Source organism: Triturus cristatus, chromosome 11 (assembly GCF_964204655.1).
Source record: "Triturus cristatus chromosome 11, aTriCri1.1, whole genome shotgun sequence".
Lineage (NCBI taxonomy): Eukaryota > Metazoa > Chordata > Amphibia > Caudata > Salamandridae > Triturus > Triturus cristatus.
Genome location: NC_140594.1, coordinates 1,006,892,452 through 1,006,912,832, shown reverse-complemented (window position 1 = coordinate 1,006,912,832; position 20,381 = coordinate 1,006,892,452). Strand labels below are relative to the sequence as shown.

The 20,381-nt window shown below is 43.5% G+C and overlaps 1 protein-coding gene across 4 annotated transcripts in view; it reads right to left on the bottom strand.

The window, feature by feature from the left end:
• Nucleotides 1–20,381, bottom strand: part of WDR49 (WD repeat domain 49) — a 359,762-nt gene that overhangs the window by 323,617 nt on the left and 15,764 nt on the right. For all 4 annotated transcript variants that reach the window (XM_085635179.1, XM_085635181.1, XM_085635182.1 and 1 more), the window contains 2 exons: nt 10,392–10,574; nt 2,985–3,159 (listed from right to left, as the gene is read on the bottom strand). In XM_085635179.1, coding sequence (XP_085491305.1) covers nt 2,985–3,159; nt 10,392–10,574 — 358 coding nt within the window. The remainder of the gene's footprint in view (nt 1–2,984; nt 3,160–10,391; nt 10,575–20,381) is intronic.

Genomic DNA, 20,381 nt, shown 5'->3' with positions numbered 1-20,381 from the left:
TCCGAGAACAAGTTCTTTAGGGACTTAGTCTCGCTTCCCCTGTCCACCCCGCTGGTTCCACTCCGTAGTGACCTTGGCAGACAAAACATCAGTAATATGGCAAGGTTGCGCCCTATACTATACTGGGCAAGGATTAGAAGATCCCCTGAACTCCACCACTTTGCCGCTGCCCTGGACGAGATATTAAACCTGGGAGCAGATCATAAGATTCCATGGGTATCAAACTTGAAAAAACATCTGCAGAAGATTGGTCTGGAAGAAGCCTGGGCGAGCCAGGTTCCCCCTCCCAAATTTACGATAAAAAAAATCTATTGGGATTGGGTTACGGCCGATACCCTAAGAAATCAGGAGGGTGTGCTTACTGCAAACTTCCTGGATACAAAACCAGCTCCCAGCCTGGAGTCCTTTATGGACCTCATTGAATCACCTGAAGACAGATCCCTATATCTCAAATTGAGATATGGTACGCTCCCACTCTATGATTTTCAAACCCGCTGGAGTAAGGTCATCACGCACTCAAAAGGCTGCCCAGGGTGTGCCTCGCCCACAGAGTCTATTGGCCACTTCATGTTTGCCTGCCAGGCGTACAGGCAACCAAGACTAAGGTGGCTTAAACCTGTTTGCAATAATTTGGGTGTAAGGTCCGCTAGGGTGGCACTGCGTATCTTGACCTACGACACTACTGTCCCTAGTGTAATCTGTGGGACTGCCAAATATCTGGGATGGGCCTGGCGATTAAGACGCAGGTTGCTCAAGGCGCACCACCGACAAGCTAACCACCCACTCCCCTGACCCTGTGACCATTACTGTTCACTTTATCTACTACAGGGTATTTGTGAAATTGATACGTGTATATACATGCTGTTTTTTAGTCTTTTTAACCATGCATGGATTGAAGCCACTTGTTGTAGTATATTTTTAAACTGTTTTTATCACACATTGCACTGCACTTTTATGATATTTTTATATGTCGAATAAAGTACTACAACAAACAAAAATGGGGGATCACAAGTAAGTGTTTAGCGGGTAAAAACAAAAGAGAGACACAACGGCCAAGCACTACCTGTAAAAGTTCTCAGTAGTGCCACGTAATCTGTGGATAGATGTGGAGGGACAATGTTAGGATGGGGCTACAAAAGGACAGGCAGATCCAAGCAGACATTGAATTCAAAATAATGAGTCTCACCGGAAAGCTGGTGATAATTCCAACCCGGCAGTCCTAGAGCATCAACAGTGGTGTAACACGAATGTTTTATGTAGATCTGTGGGAAGGGAAAACAAAGCACCTGTAAATGGCTAGACCATATGAAGGACAGCGGTAAACGGCTGTACCATATAAAGGACAGCGGTAAACTGTTAATGCCCGACCAAGTTGGTGGAAACTGAGACAAGGTCTCACCTCTGTTCAAGTTATTCAATCCACAGGTGCCGCGAGTAAGAAATCGGATAGATCTGATTCAATATCGATCTGAAAAGGAGTATGACACGGTGGCGTCAGGAAAAAAGGGCTCAGGTTTACGATAAGAGATGTAAGGCTAAGTGAAAGTGCAGAAGGATAAACAGCAACTTACTATAGTAATTGGGATTAGATACCTCCCAGCGTTATTTGAATCGGTCAAAACGAAGGTAAAGTGGGTGCTTAACACGTGTGTGTGCTCACCATCGCTTTCTGAAAAAAAGAGAGACAAAAACCCATGTCAGGGTTTAGCGGCTGTAGTCGGCATATATACGGCTAAGGGATAAAAAGTACAAGAGTCGCACTCCAAAGGTGGAGTGCTTAGTGTGCAGGGCAGTCATTTCACTTACTAGAGTATCAAGAGGCAGCGCGTCCCGGCGGCACCAATTCCATTGTTGGTGTGTGGTGCAAAAGACAACCCAGAAGTGATTAAATAGTCACTTCCGTTGAAAACAACGAGACCGCAATTCGCTTGTGAGAATACTCACAATATGGGTTTAATAACCATAGGGGATCACTCGAGGGAATATTGATATAATGAGTGTTGGTTTGATGGACCCTTAGCGACGTACCATTAATACAGGGTTATGCACAGGAGTAATTCATGACAGAGATGAGTGTCTGTCAATTATATTGGCTGGAATATGGCATGCGCAGGATTATGAATCTCAAGAGATAAAGAATAAACAATCGATGTGCAAAATGCACGGTATCACTATAAGTACCGAGACAAGGAAATGAGAACTGGCCATTGTATAAGAGAAATAAGAGAAGAGGAAGAATAACATCTAATACAGAGGAGAGAGAGGAAGAATTGAACAGTATAGAGCACATGAAGACCTGTCCGGTAAAGCGCCAAGGTGATATACTGGTGACCATACACAATCTTCTGTTAAGGGATGTGGATCAATACAATGATCCCCAAGTCTAGGTTGAAACATTTATAGTAAGTGGATATACTCTAACCAATATATAACTCACTGTAATAGTTCGTTATAATTCATTTGTGAAAATAAACCCCATATTGGATAGAATGCAAAAAAAAAAATTCACCACAATAAAAGAATATACAGCATAACTCAGGAACTCTGTACATATGTTTACGTCAACTCTTGTATAAACTTGTTTTATCATGTATGTGTGCCCAGGATCTAGCTTCTCTGTTATATATGATGGTTTCCTATTAGCTCTTATCTTAGTTCATTGTGATCATTTCTGTTATTGTATATGGATCCTTTTTTAATTTATTTTACCGTATTTGATATATTGTAAATTCCAATCCTATGCCTAATACTCTAAGGCTATATTTCTATATTTTGTAAGCCATCTCGTTAGTCCTCTTGTCTCATTTTAAAATGTAATCAGATATTTCCAACAAAAAATATATTTTTCGCTGTATATGACCACCCTCTCTTTCCATCTCCAATTTCCTGCAGAGGTACTTCCCATCACTAAAGCCCATGTTAGGGTTATGTTTACATTTTGCATGCTTTGGTATAATTGTACTAGTAATTTAAATACTTGATACCTTGCCGAACCCAGCTGTTCTCATGAAGCTTGTGTTTTAAGACGTAGCAGCACTTGTGATGTCCAGCAACCAGTTCATGCCATTTAATGGTCACTGTAGTTTCTTGCTCTGTGGTTGAATTGGCCGGTCTTTCAAAGAGAGAGATCAGAGCCGTGGTGAAGACAAGAGCTTGGACCTGGGATGGAAACACAGTGTTAAAGAACCAAAAATCAGATATGCCCCTCATATCGCAAAAACAGACCTTAGAGGGTTTAGCTTCTGTTGTGTTGTCCAGAGCCATCCTACCTATTTAAGCCATGGGTATTATTTATGTTTACTCTGAGAACATTACAATTATTTAAAATACATTACTGAGGCTACATCACTGACACCTGTTACACTGTTTTTCTAGAACTTCTTCACGGAATTTAGTGAAAAAGAAGGTTAGTAAAAGTTGTAGAAAATACATAAATTCCAAGAAAATGAGCCCAACACACTCACACGCGACCTTAAGATTCTCTTTTCAAGAGACTTCCTTATTTTTATAAATTAGTAGGACACTTATTAATATTACAGTTAATATTATTATTACTATTAGTTATGTTTTGAATTATTAGTATTATTAAAAGCTTTAGCCAGTGCCTTGCTTAAAGTAGATGTTTGTGAAATCGTGTAATTTTTTTCATATAATTTAATGAAAATGAAGGTAAAATTCACTTTTTGCAAGAACTCTGCATGACTTTTTTCACACAAGGGCGTACCTCGTGTAAAATAAAAACACACAAGATCAGGCAGGATACTTTTTTGAACAGAAAATTTCATTTAGGGTCCACATTTTGTGCCTGAATCAGTCTTCCATGGGTGAAAATTACAAGAAATTGTGTTACATGGACTTTTGATCAATTTTGTGAATTTCATGTACCGTTTTGCAAATTTCCACCATCATAATGTAACTGTCACCCAGGCATGGTCCTAAGCTCTCCACCGGGTGGAGCTGTATCCTGGAATGGTCATTGTACAGGGTCAGTTTGAGAGACCATCAACTCTGTCACTATGCTAACCCATGAGTGCATCATCTATGTCATGTAATGCTGTACCATCACACCATGCAGTACAGCATGATGCAAAAACAAGAAGGTCTTGAGACAACTGCATTCAAAAAAGAAGAAAAGAGTGCAGAAAGGCTGGGGCAGACTCTTAGCAGATGAAGATGTAGCCTGGAAGTGCAAATAATGGGAGAACTTCGGTTTCAGATTTTTGCTAAATGGATAGGATTGCAGTAATACAAAATACAAGTAAAAACTGGAGGTCTAGAAATGAATATAACCTACAACAACACAAACAATGACCATTACAAATGTTAGAAAAGGAGTCTTAAAGAAAAGTGAATGAGATCCCATCACCCACCGAAGTGGCTTGCTTCATCATCTGGGAACTCTTAATGAACCTAACCCTCATTAGAAAATTGAGAGATATGGTTCAGTGAAAAAAGCAGCAAAGCCAGTATGTGCTTTCGGGGTGATGGTTGCAGTGCTAGTGTAGAAATGTACAAAAATTGGTGATTTTAAAATTGACTAACAAGAGACAAAAATCTTTATTCAGTGCTGTCTTGGTGTCAAAGTAAAAGCAGTGTCTATACAGTTTTAACAAATAACTGTAGGATGTTTTGACCAATACATCCTACAGTTATTTGTTAAAACTGTATAGACACTGCTTTTGTGATGGGATCTCATTCACTTTTCTTTAAGACTCCTTTTCTTACATTTGTAATGGTCATTGTTTGTGTTGTTGTGGGTTATATTCATTTCTAGACCTCCAGTTTTTACTTGTATTTTGTATTAGTTTGGGGATTTAAAACTGTTGAGGTCTTTAAAAATTATCCCTAGGACCCCCCTCTTTTTTGAAGAAATTTTTGATGTAGGATTGCAGTAAACCATATTGCATTCTTTGTCGGTGGAGTTGTGATTTTTGGAGCCTAAGGTCTTCTGTGACGTATAATTTGGGGTTTTAGGGTCTAGGTGCCCCAAGAGTATCATAGAATAGGTTGTTTCATAGATCCCAACCGGAGGGGAGGAGATGAGCATGTTTCATGCTAGAGTGCCCACACCCCCAGGTGTCACAGTGATGCCTTCTTACTTTAAAAAGCCTGTTATATATTTTGATGCAGGCAGATTTCTGTTTATCATTATGCTTTTTCTGGCGAAGGAGACGTGAAGAAGAATAGATGAAGAGCTCGTACAGAAGAGACAAGGGGTGACTGCATAGAGGGACGTATTAATTAGTGTGGCGATATGGATTGTCTTATATCCATGAGATCATCTAAAATATCTCTACAGCAAGCAACAAAAACTTTTGTGTTTGTAGGTTCCAGCATGGTATTGGTGTAAGCAAGGGTTTTCAGAAATCACAAGGCCACTAGGGTACCTAGTCTGCATGATCCTATTGAAGCCAACACCAGACAAACAGAGTAGAAAATTAAGTAGCACCAATATAGTACCGGGCATCCCAGAGTGTCCTATCTGAAAGGGGCCACTGGTAGGCAAAGCCGGACTAGGTTTGTTAAAAAAGGGAGGAGTGTACCACTCTCTCTTAGGTCCCATCCAACAGGGGCCAAATAGATTGGAACACTGAGTGGTTCTGGGATAGAGCATCCAGGCACCAGCCTATCCTGGAGGGTTTCTTGGTCTTTTATGGGTTGGAAGGCAAACAGGCCAGTAGGTTTGCACAAGATCACCAACGGATTACAAAGGGCTCAGTATTGGTTGCACCTCTTCTAAGTGAGACAAGAAAGGAATTAGTAAAGTAAAATTATTAGGTTGGCGGGAAATAGCAGGATGAAGACGGGGGACTGGGAAGTGAAAGCCTTAAGTTCTATGAGGCTATCAACCACAGGGGAGTTGCAACTGCATAGTAGGAGTGAACTATTTAGAGACGATGGTGGGTAGAGGAATAGGGTTATCAGGAACCTTCTAACAGTAGAACTGGATGTATAGATGGAGAAAGGATGGGAGAACAGGAGTAGTGGGTGGGACATCAGCTGTGTAAACATAAAACAAAGCTATGAGGACAGCTTTTAAGTGAAGGGAGCTGGAGGAGTGCCAGTTAGCCAGTATGAATTCCTATAGTATAGACATCTCTGGGACAAATGGAAAACTGGATAGAAAGGTGGAAAAGCAGTTTTTAGTGGAATTATGTTGGTTGCGGAATTTAAAGACAGCGTGGACAAGACGATTACAGTAGCAATAAGAGACAGCATGGAAGGTACGTGTCACCCCAATTCTAGTTCATGTTGCACAGGATCAACAGCAGTTGATACCAATTTTACCCAAGCTCTTAGAGCTTTGCAATCAAGCCAAGATTGCCAGGGGGAAGGAGATGTGACACTCCAAATGTCATCTCTGCAAAGGAACAGCTGTGCAATGAAGGCAAGGTTCAATGCAAATATCGACCTATCACAGTTCCTTTCCAACCTACATTGGTCCACCTACCTTAATAGGCGGTAACGAAACCCAACTATGGGGTCCATTATGATGTCGTGCGGATCACCACCGCCCGGCCGGCAGTGGCGGGCGGTAGCGATCCGCAAGCCATCACAGCACAATTTACCCCCGCCATATTACTATGGCGGGGGCACAGTGGCGGACGGAAAGTCTGTCCGCCGCTTTTCCGCCAGTCGGATTGCCGACCGGGCAGAAAGGGCACACATTACGGTGGCGGTTCCTTGCAGGCACCGATATCCATATTAGGATGTCTGCGGTGGGTATGCCTTTCCATGGCGGAGACTCCACCATGGAAAGGATACTGTAAATGAGGGGTGTGGGTGGCTGCACTTGGAGGGCACCATACCCCCCTTCATTGCTACGCACAAGGTGGCAGGCACCGCGCGGTGCCTGTCACGTTGTGCATGCCAATGGACAACATGCAGGTTTTACATTGCGGCGGGTGCTGCTTACAGCACCGCCCGCCACAATGTAAAAGATGCGAGATGCGACCGCCAGGGTGGCGGTCGCATCCTAATTGGCCTAGCGGGACCGCCGCACCTCTGGCGGTCGGTCCCGTTTACCGTTCCACCCGCCATCGTAATGGGGTCCTATGTTAGGTGTAGATGGTGTCTGAGCATGGGTTGTGCAAAGACCAGGTTTAATGGTGCATTCGTTGATATATCCCAGCATCACCCAGGCCTTAAAGTTGAACTGTGTAAAAGTGTTTATGTTTTTTTCTCTATTTTCTGATATACTAATGCTAACGACATTTAAACCTTACATTGCTACGACTCCGCAATTATCAAGCCTTGTATGTGCTCTTGTAAATTCTCATGCAGTATTACGCCTCTGGCAGATCACTGCACTTGAAATGTTTTGAATTCTCAATTTAGGTTTGTCAAAAGTTGACTCTTTGTGTCGATGCTTCCTAAGTTATGATCTCAACCACATGCCCTGATACACTAACCGTGTTCTTTAGTTTAAGTTTTAAGTTGCTCCTTTACCAGCTGCAGGACAGTGTGACAGTGCTGCTGAGCTGTTACACATTACATCGGTAATCAACGACAGGAACATCTCAGCACAAGCCAGGAACCTGAAAGCATGACCACCACCAAAGAACTGCCTTTGTAGCAGATAGATCTAATTCGCTCATTTAAGACTAGCACATACACATTAAAAAGCAAAGTCAACAACTATGACCTCATGGAGGTTCCACAGGTCACTGAAGCCCAGTGAGATGAAAAGCTATCATGGCCCACACAAATGAAGTAATCAGTTAAGAATGATGCAAACCAACCAGGTTTAACATCCTCACCACAGTGCATAGATGGTCCACCATCAGCCTACAGTGAAGGTTGTTGAACATGAAATGGACCAAAATTAGCATCTCTGACCCCACTCTTCAATACTCTCCACACGCTGCTTTGAGCATCTATGAAGACCGTCTTATTTCCTCTCTGAAATTTCAAACCTGACTCATGATCACCAATGATTAATTTAGATTCCATGTCTAACTGAAACTGGATAGTAGCTAAGCTCTGCATAACTTCATCTAAAGGGAAGTTCGCTATTTTATAAATAAAGATCCATGGATAGCTTCCTTGATGATGGTGTAATCTAAGCTTTGTTTATCATCTCAGACCATGGGCTGAATTAAATGGATTATAGATAAAGTGTCCTCTTGGCCTAGGATCTAAGATAAATTTGGTTGGATTCTTAACAATTAAGCACTTTTCACACTCAAGGAATTCTTGCACGGAAAGAAGCAAGACTATCCCTTTGGTCACAGTGAAAATAAAGACTGCTTTCTACTTGACAACTGTGGGCCTCATTTATGAAAAAGGTTGCATCGCTGCGACCAAACAGTGATGCAACAGTTTTCACTGCGCACTCCTTGCGACATGATGGAAGCGCAGTATTTATTGTACGGTGCTCCATGTCGCAAGGAAAGACAGATACGTCAGGAATCCTGATGTATCTGTCCGCGCAAAAGTCACGCATTGCTGGAGTTGTGTCGCAAGCATGACGCAACTCCAGCAATGTGTGGGGGAGGCCTATCCTCAATGCACTGCGTCACCCTTACGCCTGCCATGAGTCAGCCGTAAGGTTTTGATGCAGTGGCATCATAGAAGTGGCGCACTGCAATTTATAGATTTCAATGCGCCACCTCTATGAGGCTTTGATGCGGGGGAACGCCCACACTGAATACATTATATCAGACGCAGGTATAATGTGGCGCATGGTTTTACTGCCTAGATGCGTCACCTTGTAAATATGGCGCAACGTGGCTCATTGTTTACTTCGCCACTGTGTCACAAAAAGTGACGCAACGGTACAGTAAAAGTGTTGCAGGCATTCATAAATAAGGCCCTATAGCCTCTTTGGGTTTACGGGCGACGGCCTCTCCTATTCTAGGAGGTGTTTACCTAGGGGTGTGCTGTTTCATGTTGGGGTACAAGCAGTTTTCCCCTTCCTTGACTGTTTCTGTTGGAAAGAAAGAGGCTGAAGGCAAGGCGGATGATTGTGGATCTAGAGAAAAGACGGGTCTGAGCACAGCAATGTTTCTACAATCATTTCAGAAATTGCTCCAAGATTTCATGAATGCTTTTCTTGCCGGAAAAGTGTGAATTGGGAGTTTGGCAGTAAACCTCACAACCCTGCAATATCCCCAGGTAAACACAGGCAGGTCTAACCTGTTGATAATTACCGGGGGCAAAGGCCGGCTTGCAGATGTATGTGTAGTAAGCACAGAAATCCACGATATGCCCTATTAATTGGAGTAATATGGTACATTCTGTACATTTTCAGGGAGGTGTTATTTATCAGATGTGATGAGTGACAATCATTTACCTGTGAGTTCATAACCAGGCCCTTAGACTCTCTTCTATTCGTAGGAGGGTGTAAAGAAGTTTAAAGCATGTCATGACGTCATTAGTTATGGGTACAGACAGCAGGAGACGAGAATGCAGGAGTTTGTGTTGCTAGACCGTCGGCATGGCAGGGAGAAGAGCAGTGGCCCCACCAGTTTGTCCAGTCTCAGCACAATCAACAGTGTGACATTAAACGTAGCTTTGTGAGCAAAAAATATAACAAACACAGATGCATTTGGCCTGTTTCAAGTCTGATTGTGAATATGAGGTAGGGTACACCGTTTAAAATGTAGGAAGCAAGAGGAATACACACAACATGAACGTTAAGATGATCAATGATGTGGGAAACACAAATCTACTATACCGCACAGCAGAAAATACAAATACAATTGTCATAAAAATCCAAAGGGGGTACTTCACCGTGGTGGCTTCATCCTGTAATACACCTGCCCCCACAACACACACGCACGCACACATGCACACACACCTTATATATTCAAGTCGAAACAAAAGATGTCAGTGACCAGATTTTCACTAGGAAAATGATTTTTTTTTTGCCTCAGGGATTCAAAGCTAAAATATAAAAATAATTGCATGATCTATAAGCAGTAAAAGTTTTAACATTACTGTGCCTGGTAATTAAAAATACATTTAGCCATCTTAAGAGAATTTTAATTGCACACATTTTGGGCAGAACACAGACTGGCCCTGTTCATGCATAAATTGCAGTCTATAGAATTCACAGTACCGTGGTAATTTAAGCCAGGCCTGCAATTTTTCCAAAATAAATTTTGACAGGTCAAACTCGGCGAAATGTACATGCCCGGTAAACAGCGAAACATGTTGAGTTCTGTAGGAAACGCACCAAATGCTGCGTGTCATGGCCCATTTTCCAAGTTGAAAGTTTGAACAGGAGGCATTAAAAGTACCTAGTAAATACCTCACTCCATGGAGCCTCTATTTAATGAGTGCGGTAAATACTTGACCATCATTCCGCCCACTCGAAATTGGGTTGAAAGCATAATAAACTGATAAGGAACAAAAACCACAAACATTGACTATTTTCTGATAGGTACCTGTCCCAAGACATCCCCAAACGTAAGAACAGCTTCATTGCCATCGTCGGGATTGTTCCAATAGTCCAGACAGACAGGGGTTCCATCTAAATCCTGTACTTTTTGCACACAGACGCAGCCAAACTCTTGCTTGGAATTCAAATCATAGAAACAAATCTCTTTACTTGTAAACGCAACTGCAATCTGCAAAAGAAGAGCGAATGTCAGAATTCTGCAAAGTGATCCATTTCTATGTACACTTTAATTAGGATTCATTGACATTTTTTGAAAATCTCTTTTTTAGGTTTGGTGTCACCCAAAACATTTTGATTTTACCAAAATTATATGTATAATGTACCTATTAGGTCTTTCAGCCAACCCTTTTCATCCATTGGTCTGAATATCAAAATAAGTAATTATCCTATATAAATAACGTAAGTAAAAACCAAAATGTTTTGGCTAACACCAGATCCACACCAGTGTTGGCATTAGTGTCAGTAAGTCGAGTGTTGGCTGCCAGCCTTTTGGCTTTGTCAGTGCTTGTTTTCTTTTTGTCCTGGTTTTCGTAAAATGTTATTGCTGAAGAAGCTTCTGGGCCCTCATCAATCTAAAACAAAAGTGGCTAAAAGCAAAAACCTTTCTGGGCTTAAAAAGCGCACTGTCATACCAGTCCCTAGGACTTAATGGAACTACTTTGTATGTGGATGTGTTTCTTGAGCAAGGGCTGAATGCCGTCACTCACAGTGAAATTAGCCAATGGCTGAAGAGGGCTGACCAACTGCCGCAACCTTAGTGGATTAAAGGAAAATATCAATGACACAACAACAGACCAGAATAAGGATGATGGAAGAAGAAGAAGAAGCATGTATGAAAGCCTGTTTAAGTAAGAGTGTTATACTCAAAATATTAGTAAAATGTAAGATTCTTGGCCAGTGCTTGGTTTGTAAAAAGAAAATAAGTGCCAGGGCTCCCGTCACGAGGCCTGCATAGCTTGCACCACCCATTGCCTCTCCCAGCATTGCCAATGGCAGTACCTACACAACTACTAACCGGAACACTGCTACAAGTGCGACAATTCAGACTATTTCAGCCCCCAAAGCTATATAAATGGTTTGGGTGACAGGTATTAGTTGCTTTTAATGTATACTGAACTAATAAACAATTGCTGTTCCACTCATTACTGAATTATACAAACAGCTCTAAATTATAAAAACAGCGCCACCATGTGAAACTGTCATAAGTGCAGGTGTTGACAATTAAGTGTCGGTGCCCAAAACCACCGGCTCAAATTAAGCAGAAGTCTTGGCTAACATCAGATAGAGGGAGAGAAGATCAAAAGTTATGATGGCACAAGTGCATAGGAAAATAAGTTGATTGAGGAGTTGAATTTAATATTCAGGAAGCCATGACCACTAGAATAAGGAATGGAAAGCATCAGAGGAAGAATAGTACTTTACCCAGCTAAGGATAGTACTCTCATTCCCAAAAGAATGAGTGAGAATGAGTAAAGAGAAAGAAGTTCAACGATATTGCTTCTTTTTATGTAATTATCAGGGGGCAAGGACAGAAAAAGGATTAGTAAGGGATGACGGCCCTCCCCCGCCACAGCATCACATGGTTACAGACAGAGGGTGATATTTTGTAATTGGTCCCTCATTCCTCTCGGTTTGATTCCACTTAGAGATCAACCACCATACACGAAATAAGGAAATAGATTAGGATCGAAGAGCCATGCCAGAATGCCCAGGCGGGGGAAAGGTAGATAAAGGCATGGCGCTGAATGGTCCTGAAGGATGCAGGGCACCCAAGGAGAGCATGAGGCATAACAAATTAAGCGGTATCCAACTATTGAGACTTGAGGTAGATGAGTGGAAAGAACCACAGGGTATTCTTTAGGATCAGGAAACAAGCAAGGGTGGAGAGGGGCACAATGATTAACCCATTGAAAAAGGTCTTCTGAGGTTCTGTGGCTTTATGAATTCATTCAGAGGATACTTACATCTCTTTCAGAAGTTTTGTTATAAGTACACATATGCCGTGAGGACTGGTAGTGGAGCAGCCTTTTTTTATCACACGTTTTATTGCCGGCACTCTCATTTATCACCCATCAGGCTCTGGGTCCACCCTTAGGTCATATCTGCTTACCTTAATCTCTCCTTTTGTCTTACACTCTGCAAATGTTACTCTTCTCGGATACCCTAATATATGGTTATACAATCCATCCAATGCATCTAGGCACAGACAGATTTATCAACACTTTGCATTGGTGCAAAGTCACCAAATGTTACGCACCAATGCAAAGTCACCAAAAGTGACTCAAATCAGTGCAAAGTGTTGACTTGTTATTTACTTTTCAGCACAAAACTTTATTTGTGCTGGAAAGTTGCCTGGTTTGCATTACTTTGCATCAAAGGGGCATCCCATGGGTGCTACATAGGTGTTCCAGCCACACATGGATTTTGATCCAAAGCTGTGTATCAAAGATTAAGTCTCCTTGAGGAAAGCACAAAGTAGGAGAAACGTTGTTTTCTCCAAACTTATCACATGTACTTCAGGGTTGGCACTGGGACGTCATACTTCCAGTACCAAACCTAGGCAAGACCACTCACACACATTTGCACCAATTTGCAAAGCAGTGTGCGTGGTGCAAGGCAGCGTAAATCTGCAACAGCGATTGAGATGAGTTCAGCAGTGGCACGTTTTCATAGATAAGGCGCTGTCCTGATCTCTCCCTCCCACATAACGCAGCGCAGCAACGTTGGTTGCATCATATATTAGTATATCTCGCCCTTTGTACTTGGCGACTTAACTCAATGCCCATACTTGGCAAGAAACAATATGTCCCTTATGCTACACATGCTGCACGACATCCTCTAAATCCTATCTTTTTTTCCTGCAAGAACCTTGCCCTCTGGTCTAGTCTGACCATCTGGTCATAGGAATTCCATTTTCCTATATCTGGGTGCCCACTCCAAATTCTGATACCTCAAAATCTACATTCTCTCTGTGTAGACCATAGACCAGGGAAAGTTTTCTTCCTTGTCTACCCTATTGGGCGTGACAAAAGCGGTAAGATGGTGACACTGTGGAGCTAACGCAATCTGGTCGTCCGTAGAATGAATGTCTAACATCGCAATTATTTTCACACTTTTATAGGTGATAAAGCAAATTACCCACCCATGTATCCTTATTAGTTGCTCTACATTCTAGCCACATCATACAGCTCCAGATCTCTTCATGGCCATCACGAAAGGGGAAATCCACAAAGAGGAATCCATGGGTTCAGTGATCCCATGCAAGCACATAGACTGTGACATGGACGATAGACCAATGTGGACACTTAGAAGTACATTATGTAAACAGTGCTGAACAAGGAAAAATATTTAAAGAAACAAACATTTTTTATGTGTAAATGAACTTTTGCGTCATCTTTGACAGGTGGAATTATACACCTATTACAATTCCGCATAAGACAATACATAAGCAATCTACATCTTTTCTAGATGTTCAGAAGTACACCTTCAATTCCTTCACACCGCTATTAGAGAAGATAGTGCTGTGGTCTAAAACTCTCGGTTAAAATGGCAAGAAGCACTAAGGAAGATGGTGGTATTAGGAGGTGGTCGCTCGAGGTCGTAGGTGTGAATTTGATAGCAGAGGATGAGGAGAGAAAAACACCTAAAACTGTTGCTTGGTGGACACTGTTCAGGGTTTATCGAGGTGTAATGAAAGGGTATAATTCAACCCACTTGTAGAAGGTCATGATGTTTCTGCATATATTTAACCACAAACATGGAGTGAAGGTATTCTTCAAGACCATTACCAGTACACTCAACCAACAATATAAGTGAAAGAATGGATCAAGGAATACAACTAGTGGTGAATTAAATAATGCTCATCTATTGACGCATGGGTCGGTCTTTTTGGGGAAATAATAACAGACAGCAGAGATTCTGTAAGCACATAGCAATACAAATAAAAATAAGTAGCATCCATTTATGGTATGCCACAACAAAGGTGGCGACTCACTTGGTTTTGCAGTTGCTGATATGTCCTGGCACTCTGGAGGTAAAGAGGTAAATATTGCATACAGTAGTAAAGTCGTGAGAAAACTTGCAAAACATCTAGAAAATAAAACACTAGGCTCCCTCTCTTAGCATAGGGCCTAGGCCCTATACACTGTTCTTCTGGTCGAAGCTATTGCAAAACTGAGACCACATAACCTGGCACAATATGACACAAGTTAGTAGCACATTTGAATGACCAGTAATGGTATCAGAAAAACATTGCATTTCTACCACTCATGCTGCTACTTAAACACCCTTATGGCCTATTCACAGCAATCAAAGATAGCATCTATAAAAACCAGAGAGACTTTACAAGGCAAATACCAGAAGAAACCTTCGTTAAGTGGTGGCAGGTTAGGTAATTGTTCAATGACAAGAGGTGAGAACTGTGACTAGCAGCTCCAGTGATGATGCACAAGGAGCCCGTACTTGTTCTAGAAGATACACCAGCTGTAGGAGGGTGATGGAAGGCAGCTCCTTCACTCAGGCGGAGGAGCGTCACCCGACTGCCTTTCAGCAATACAAAAAAGAAAAAAGAAAATGATCAAAATGCAAGGTTATTATCATTTTATTTTTCCGTGCTGCTGCCTTTTTGCAGGTGGCTGGGCATGGCAGCGCAGGGGGGAGGAGTGGTGGTACTCTCTAAGTGCTCGTGACTTTTTGGCCAGCCATCTTAGGCCGGCCAAACAGTCATGCGCACTTTGCATATTCTCCACTTAGGCTGCATTACAGCCTGGGTGGAGAACATGCCCAGGCTCCCATTCCCTGTCTGAGCGCCGAACCACGGTGCTCAGACCAATCACAACGCTGCATTGCAGAGTTGTGATTGGCTTAGTTGAGCCTGGGTGCTTCCTGATCGCAAAGAAGCCAGAAAGAGGATGGAGAGGACCCCCCGCACCACTAATGCTTCTCGGGAGCAGCTGCCACTGAGTGCTGGGCTTGCCTCATTGAGTGGATGTCGCCACCAGCGCTGAGCCAGGCTGAGGGAACAAATACATTGAGGCTTTTGGGAAATTAAGTTCAATATCCTGAGTATTACAATTGCTCAATTGGACACAGGTATACAGTGCTCACCATTACAGGGCATGTTATAACACCCAAGTGGCTTCAGAATGGGAAAAATAGGGGTGTACACAAATATCGGAAAAAGTAGTAGGCTATAATTGAGGTAATGAGTATACTATTCCTTTAAATAAATATACAAACGAAAGAGATAAGCGCATTATGATCAATGATGTAAACTTATAGACGTGATAAACTTCTTGTCAAAGGAATACCGAAAGTGGGAAAACTCTACTACAGTGGTAGAACTTTGCCACACTAAATCATAGTTACTAATATAGATAACACATATATTTTAAGACAAAGTGCATGTGGGAAACAGCATATGGTCAGGGACAGTAACCTCAAACGAGAGTTGGAAAAAGCTGTGTTCAACAAGGCCCTATGATAACTGGGTATCCAAAAGGGGCCTTCATACGAGTGAGGGCAAAGGAGACACACCGAAGGAGAGGGCTCAGGTATGCTGTAATGACACCCATGGCATTTCATCATTGAGTCCATTATCTGTGTACTCAGCCTAAAACCGCACCACTGATCGATAGACAGAAGAAAATGGACCACGGCCTACTTCTAAAAAGAGTTTTTGGCAACATTCACTAAGGGGGCCATTTGCTAATGGGTACCATTACCCTTTATGTAGTATGTAAAATATGAATGTTTTGAGACTGGATTTAGTCACAAAACATTAATATACCAAACTGCAAATTGCTATTAGGAAGTGAAGCCCTAAATATGGCCCCTCCAAATAGCAATTCGGTGTATATTCGCAAACCAAAACTGTGATTCGGCAACATGTTACCGAATCACAATTTGGAATTTGTACATACCAAAATGTCATTTTGCAGTCGCAAATGCTCCAATTTTGGAGCCTTTGCCATCGCAAAATCCCTTTATACATCTGGCCCATAAATCTTAATATCCTGTATGTGTGCCTCAAATGGGGGATCTTAAACACACTGTCAGAAACCCTTTAAGATGGCCACAGGGCATACATGGGCTATTGAGACTAACCAAGGTGGTTGAGGACTTTTACTCCTCATGTCCGAGGGTCCAACCTACTATGGATCCTGCACAACAGGGCCAAGAACCCCTTCTGTACTTGACTCACAGTGGTAACTGTGGATGAGCAGTGAAAGGCTCCCTCTGGGGGACGTGTAGATACAGGTCAGTGAATATGACTCATAACTTAAAGTGCACTCAGCAACGGCAGTAAATCAATGTCCTGCCAAATACTTGTTTATGTAAAAAAAGAAGTATTTTATTTTTAACTCTAGTGTTTGTCTGGAAAATCCCTGTCCTTGCAATGTGTTTGGGTTTATACCCATTCACTGGTGGCTGCATCCAGGGAATGCTCACTAGTAGGCCTTACTTAAGAGTCCTCTTTTGACTATTAGGAAGTAGTCAAAAGTGTTTATGGTGCCTCAGCACCTTCAGCAGCGAGTCCCCAGGGTCCAACATGCCCGATTCAAGTCTTACCCGCTCCTGCAGCACCGAATCGTTCAGCGTTTCAGTGGGTGGCCCGCAAGCTATGGTCCTGTTCAGTGAAGTCAGGCTGCTTGCAGTATACAATGCGGCACCCAGCAGGCACAGGCTCTCTCCAAGTGGCACTGCCCGCTTCCTCTGTGATCAGAGATGCTCCCAGCTTTAGTAGGCATGGTAAGTCGTTCTTCCCTGCACAGGGCCAGTGGGGTTGATCTTCAGGCTTATGACTGGATGCTAGCAATTCTGCAACGCCCTTCTCTGCATCCTCCGAAGACTTGAGGTTGGTCAGGGCAGATATAGATGCACAGACAGGTCGCAACTTCTACATTCTCAGGTGATGGACTGAACCTCTGGCAAAACTCTGTACCGTCAGCCCCTTCTGGCATACGGGGTGCCGCAGAATGTGCAGGCAAAGCACAAACTTCCCCAGTGCAATCACCCACACCACAGTGGCCCATCCTGGCATACAGGATCACCGCTAATGCATACACAAGCCTTGGCAAATTTTTCGGCACAATTACTTCAGTATGGCCCTCTCTGGCATACTGGGTCACTGCAGGGAAGCAGTTCGGGCTTGGAGCTCCACGCAAGGTGCTCAATTAATGGCTCAGTCCATGGTGACCAGCTCCTGGCATATGGGAATCACCTAATCATTCCTGCACACTGGTAATGACACAATCGGTGCACAGCCAACTCATCACATCTTGCATAGGAAGTCCTCTCACTAGGGCTCCCCACTGGACCTCGCATTCTCCAAAGATTTTCTCCGCCTCACAGGACACACTGGTCTTGGCAAACAGGCAGGCACTAGTGCTCCAGGCTCCAGGGCAGATGATCTTGATTTCCCTGGATTATGTCCCCTCGCACAGCAAGGAGACTAGCAGGCCTTGGTGCCCAGTCCTGGCCACAGGCAGAAGTCTTGCAGAGCTTCCCCTTCCCACACAGCCCATCTGGCTGCTTGATAGATGACCAATTTTGTGGTCTCAATCTCCCCTTCTTATAGTTCATTTCCAGACACCAAATGTGATTTAGGGTCTGTGTCTTGAAAGTTTTATTTTGGGGTTCTGCTTCTATAGAAGTGCACACTCTTCATTCTTGGCTTTCCCCCTGAAAGCCTGTCTGTCACAGCAGGAAAGGATATGTAGTTGATACAGCCACAACACAGGCCCTTGGAGTGACTAGAGTTCACACCTAGATGTCAGCCACAGTGATGTGTACATAAAAAGGTTAATCCTGGGTTTCCAGTCAATCTCTTTATGAATCCCTAACCAGCCCTATCTTCTTCCTGAGATGTGTCCAGGTCCCTTCCTCGTGATCATCACTGAATCAAAGAACACCCTTTTGAAGTGTACATGGGGAGTTTCTCTCTCCCTTCCTCCAGTGTGTCCCACCCAGCTCAGAGGAATGCAGCAATACATAAATCTGCCTGGGATGATTCCTCTACTCTTCATGTCTTCAACAGACATTCTTGGGTGTCCCAAAAGGGAACCAAGGGTCATCCAAGTAATGCACCATTGCAGACACACTTGCACTCTGTGTACATACACTGCACACATACCGTTCAGTACTTTCACGTCCATGTATTGATTCAACAAAGATGGTAGCTGCACACCAAATTTCTGAGTGGCTAAATGGCTTTTGAGAAAATTGTAGCGTGTCACCCTGTGATGAGCTCTGTCCATGCACAAATTCGGATGAAAAGAAATTGGAGCCTTGTCAGGTCCCCAGACCAAGGATGCACAGCGAAAATGAGAATTTGCCAGCACATCAATTTAGGAAACTTAATCCATCTTTAATCCATGTTTATTTAGATTCCAGTTTCATCCATAATTCTTTTTTTGTCCATTAGTATTCAGTTGAGTATTTCAACAGCAAGTTCAACATATGCCTATCCAAGCTTTTTTCTCCCAAAAATATGGGGATTCACCGCATGATTGATATGACCCAATGCATTTCGGGCAACACACTGCCCTTCTTCAGGGGTACTACGATAAAACAAATCATATTTGAAACATAAACCAACAACATCCAGCACATAAGCACTCATTCAATGTCTCCAGTGATAATGATCAAACATATATATGTGAATGAAACAGAAAAGAAAATGTGCGAACGGTGAGAAAAAACAGAAGAAGACAACTAATTAACCCTTTGGGTGCTCATGACGGAATGGTTCCGTCATGAGCATATGCTCAGAAAATCCCTCTGCTGCAGACAGCAGAGGGATTTCCCATTTTTTTTCTTTTGCCTTCGAAGTTGGGGAAGAGCTTCCCCAACCTCCCCAGGCCTATTTTTGCATTTCGTTGCAATGACAATCGCGCGCATGGCGCACTATCGTCATTGCAACGAAAACTAAACTGAAACTTAGTTTAAGTTTCTCAGTTTTGGTGCTTGTGGGGCTATCTCAGCCCCCGAGCACCGAAAAAGATGGGAGGGGTATCGTTGGATAGGGGAGAATCTCCCCTTACCAATGTTACCCTTCCCTAGTGGATCCCTGCTTGGAGATCACCCCAGGAGGGTGATCCCTAAGAAGGGATCCACCGACTAGCACCAGGGAGGGGGGAGCAGCCCCTTGGGCAAGTGCCTTTGCCCCCCCATATTGTTTTGGGCACAACAGTCTTTCTGCCCCCCCTGGGGGGCAGATGGGGGCAGTATCCCCCAATCTGCCACCCACGGGGGGCAGAAAGCCCACTAGAAACCAGGTTTTTTCTTTATTGATATTGGGGTGGGGGCTGCCCAAAATGGGCATGGCAATACCCCCCCCCCCCTCAGAGAAATGTCAGTCTTTCTGCCCCACCCTGGGGGGCAGAAAGCCCACTATAGACCAGGGATTTTTTTTATTGATGTTGGGGTGGGGGCTGCCCAAAAAGGGAATGACAATGCCCCATCCCCCAGAGAAATGTCAATCTTTCTGCCCCCCAGGGGGCAGACGGGGCTGTAGCCTCCAATCTGCCCTCGGGGGACAGAAAGCCCACTAGGCACCAGGGATTTTTTTTCAATAATTTAGGGGTGAGGGCTGCCCAGAATGGGCATGATAATGCCCCCACCCCAAAAACAATCCCACAGTCTTTCTGCCCCTCCCCGAAGGCATATTGGGGCAATAGTCCCTTATCTGCCCCCGGGGGGGGGCAGAAAGCCCACTAGGCCTCAGGAATTTTTTTGTTTTAAATCAAGGGTGAGGTCAGTCCAGAATGGGCATGCCAATGCCCACATCTCCCCAAAAAATTGCAACAGTCTTTCTGCCCCCCCGGGGGTGGATGGGGGCAGTGGCCCCTGATCTGACCCCAGGGGCAGAAAGCCGACTAGGCGCCAGCGATTACGCTGGCTTTTTTAATGAGTGGGGGTGGGGGCTGCCCAGAATGGGCATACCAATGCCCCCACCCCCAAACAAATAGCCACA